The following is a 2,161-nucleotide window of genomic DNA, read 5'->3' on the forward strand; positions in this document are numbered from 1 at the left end:
CGAGCCCCGTTTCCTGGCAGGGGAGAGCTCTCTGTGGGGGGAGATCCCGTTCCTGCTCTGCTTGTAGGGTACCTGGATATCTTCTGAGATAACAGACCCTGGGGTCTTCCATTTACCCTCAGCGTTTGCTCTGGGCCAGGATCCGCACTGCAGTCGCTGTGTGTTGGGGTCCTGGTGCATGACCCTGCCTCGGGGAGGGCCAGGGAGGAGGGGGTCAGGTCCAGCCGTTCTCGGGAGCTCCGTCACGGCCATGTGCCTGGCCTTGGCGTCCACAGGCGGGCACCCTGCCAGCGCCTCACAGGCCATGGGCGCTCGGCAGGGTACGAGATCACCTTCAGCCTGCTAAACCCTGATCCCAAGTCCCACGCTGTGGAGTGGGACATCGAGGATGCCGTGAATCGCTACGTGCAGCCTGTCCTGGACAAGCTGAGCTTGGTGGCCAACTTCTCTGTTGACTCGCAGGTGAGGGCTGGGGCAGGCGCTGGGGAGAGCTCAGCGCTGGCCATCCCGGGTGTCTCAGGACGTGCTTCTCTGCCGGCAATGCCTTTGTTATGTGCCTGCAGATCCTGTACTACGCTGTCCTAGGAGTGACACCGCGCTTTGACAAGGAGTCCTCCAGCTTCCTCCTGAGCGCTCACAGCCTCCCGCACGTCATCAACCCTGTGGAGGCCCGGCTGGGTGAGCTCTGTACCCCTGACCTGTCTCTCACAGGACCAGGCCGTGCTGAGGGAGGAGGGACAGCTGTGCCCATGGCTTGTGCTCCTTCCCTTTGCCACAGCACTGTGTCCTGCCAGCCCTGGATGGGAGCAGGGGTGACTGAGACCTGCTGGGCTGGTGGTTCTGCTCAGGGCTTGCTGTGGAAGCAGGAGCTGAGCTGGGCTCTGTCCCAGCGCTGTGTGTGGGCAGTCTGCTCTCGCTGGGGAGCAGCCAGGGGAGTTCTTTGACTCTGTCCTGCTGCAGGCTCCAGCGCTGCCTCACTCTACCCTGTGCTGAACTTCCTGCTGTATGTGCCGGAGCGCTCCCACTCCCCTCTGTACATCCAGGACAAGGATGGGGCCACAGTGAGCACCAATGCCTTCCACAGCCCCCGCTGGGGTGGCATCATGGTACGGGGGCAGAGGGGTGCTGGCAGTGCTCGGAGAAGGCTCCCTGTCCCCACTGAGCGCTGGCAGCCCTGCCAGCCCCAGGGCTCTGGCCATGCCTTGCTGACACGCTGTGCTGCAGGTGTACAACGTCGAAGCCCCTGCTTCTCCTCAAGTCTCCCTCCCGCTGCGTGTGGACGTGGACATGGTGCGAGTGATGGAGGTTTTCCTGGCCCAGCTCCGGTGAGTTTTCCCTCATCCCTTCCCAGCCCTCTGTGCTCTCCTGACACGTTTGGAAATCCATGGGGTCAGGGCAGGCTGTACCCATGCAGCTCATTTGCTTCCCCCGTGGGCTCGGGGGAGCTGAGGGTGGCTGAGCACTAGCCAGCGCTGCTCCCTGGCCAGTGGTAGTGTTGCATCTCCCGTCTTCCGAGGTAGGAGGCTTGTCCTGTCCTGCCCCACGTCCAGGAGGTCATCAGGCATGGTTAAGCCCTGCCAGGACCGAAAGCAGCAGAGAGAGGGAAGAGCAGGGAGCACATGTGGGACTGCAGGCTTGCGATGTGGGCTGGGGTCTCCCCTCTACTCCTAGGTTACTCTTTGGGTTATCTCGGGAAGAGCTGCCCCCTGAGTTCCTGCTGGAGAGGCCAGGGAACGAGGGGCTGGCTGACTGGGAGCTGGACCGCCTGCTCTGGGCCCACACCGTGGAGAACATCGCCACCGTGTCCACTACCTTGACCTCCTTGGCCCAGCTCCTGGACAAGATCGGGAACATTGTCATCAAAGACGATGTTGCCTCTGAGGTAGGGCTGGGCAGCCTGGGGTGGGTAGGGCGGAGGTGGCTGTGTGTCACTGTGCAGTGCTGTGAGCAAAGCCCCCCGGCTTGTTTCTCTTGTCCTCCCTGGCTGGCAACTGACCGTCGGTGTGGTTCCCACACAGGTGTACCAAGCAGTGTCCTCAGCACAGAGTGCCATGGCCGAGCTGGCCGCAGGCCACCTGTACTCAGCTTTCCAGGCCAGCAAGGAAGCGGTCACCTCCTCAGAGCGGGCGTTCTTTGACCCATCTCTTCTCCATCTCCTCTA

At 62.5% G+C, this 2,161-nt stretch overlaps 1 protein-coding gene across 1 annotated transcript; it reads left to right on the forward strand.

Annotated features, from left to right (window-relative positions):
* Positions 1-275: 275 nt before the first annotated feature.
* PIGS (phosphatidylinositol glycan anchor biosynthesis, class S) lies at positions 276-2,156 on the forward strand (the record flags this gene model as incomplete). The annotated part of the gene is made up of 6 exons (XM_009873646.1): positions 276-462; positions 564-678; positions 961-1,106; positions 1,225-1,325; positions 1,672-1,882; positions 2,019-2,156. Coding segments are annotated over 6 exons (898 nt in total), but the record flags the coding sequence as incomplete, so codon positions are not given.
* Between the last annotated feature and the right edge of the window lie 5 nt (positions 2,157-2,161).

The sequence above is a fragment of the Apaloderma vittatum genome, unplaced genomic scaffold (genome assembly GCF_000703405.1).
Source record: "Apaloderma vittatum isolate BGI_N311 unplaced genomic scaffold, ASM70340v1 scaffold38237, whole genome shotgun sequence".
Classification (NCBI taxonomy): Eukaryota; Metazoa; Chordata; class Aves; order Trogoniformes; family Trogonidae; genus Apaloderma; species Apaloderma vittatum.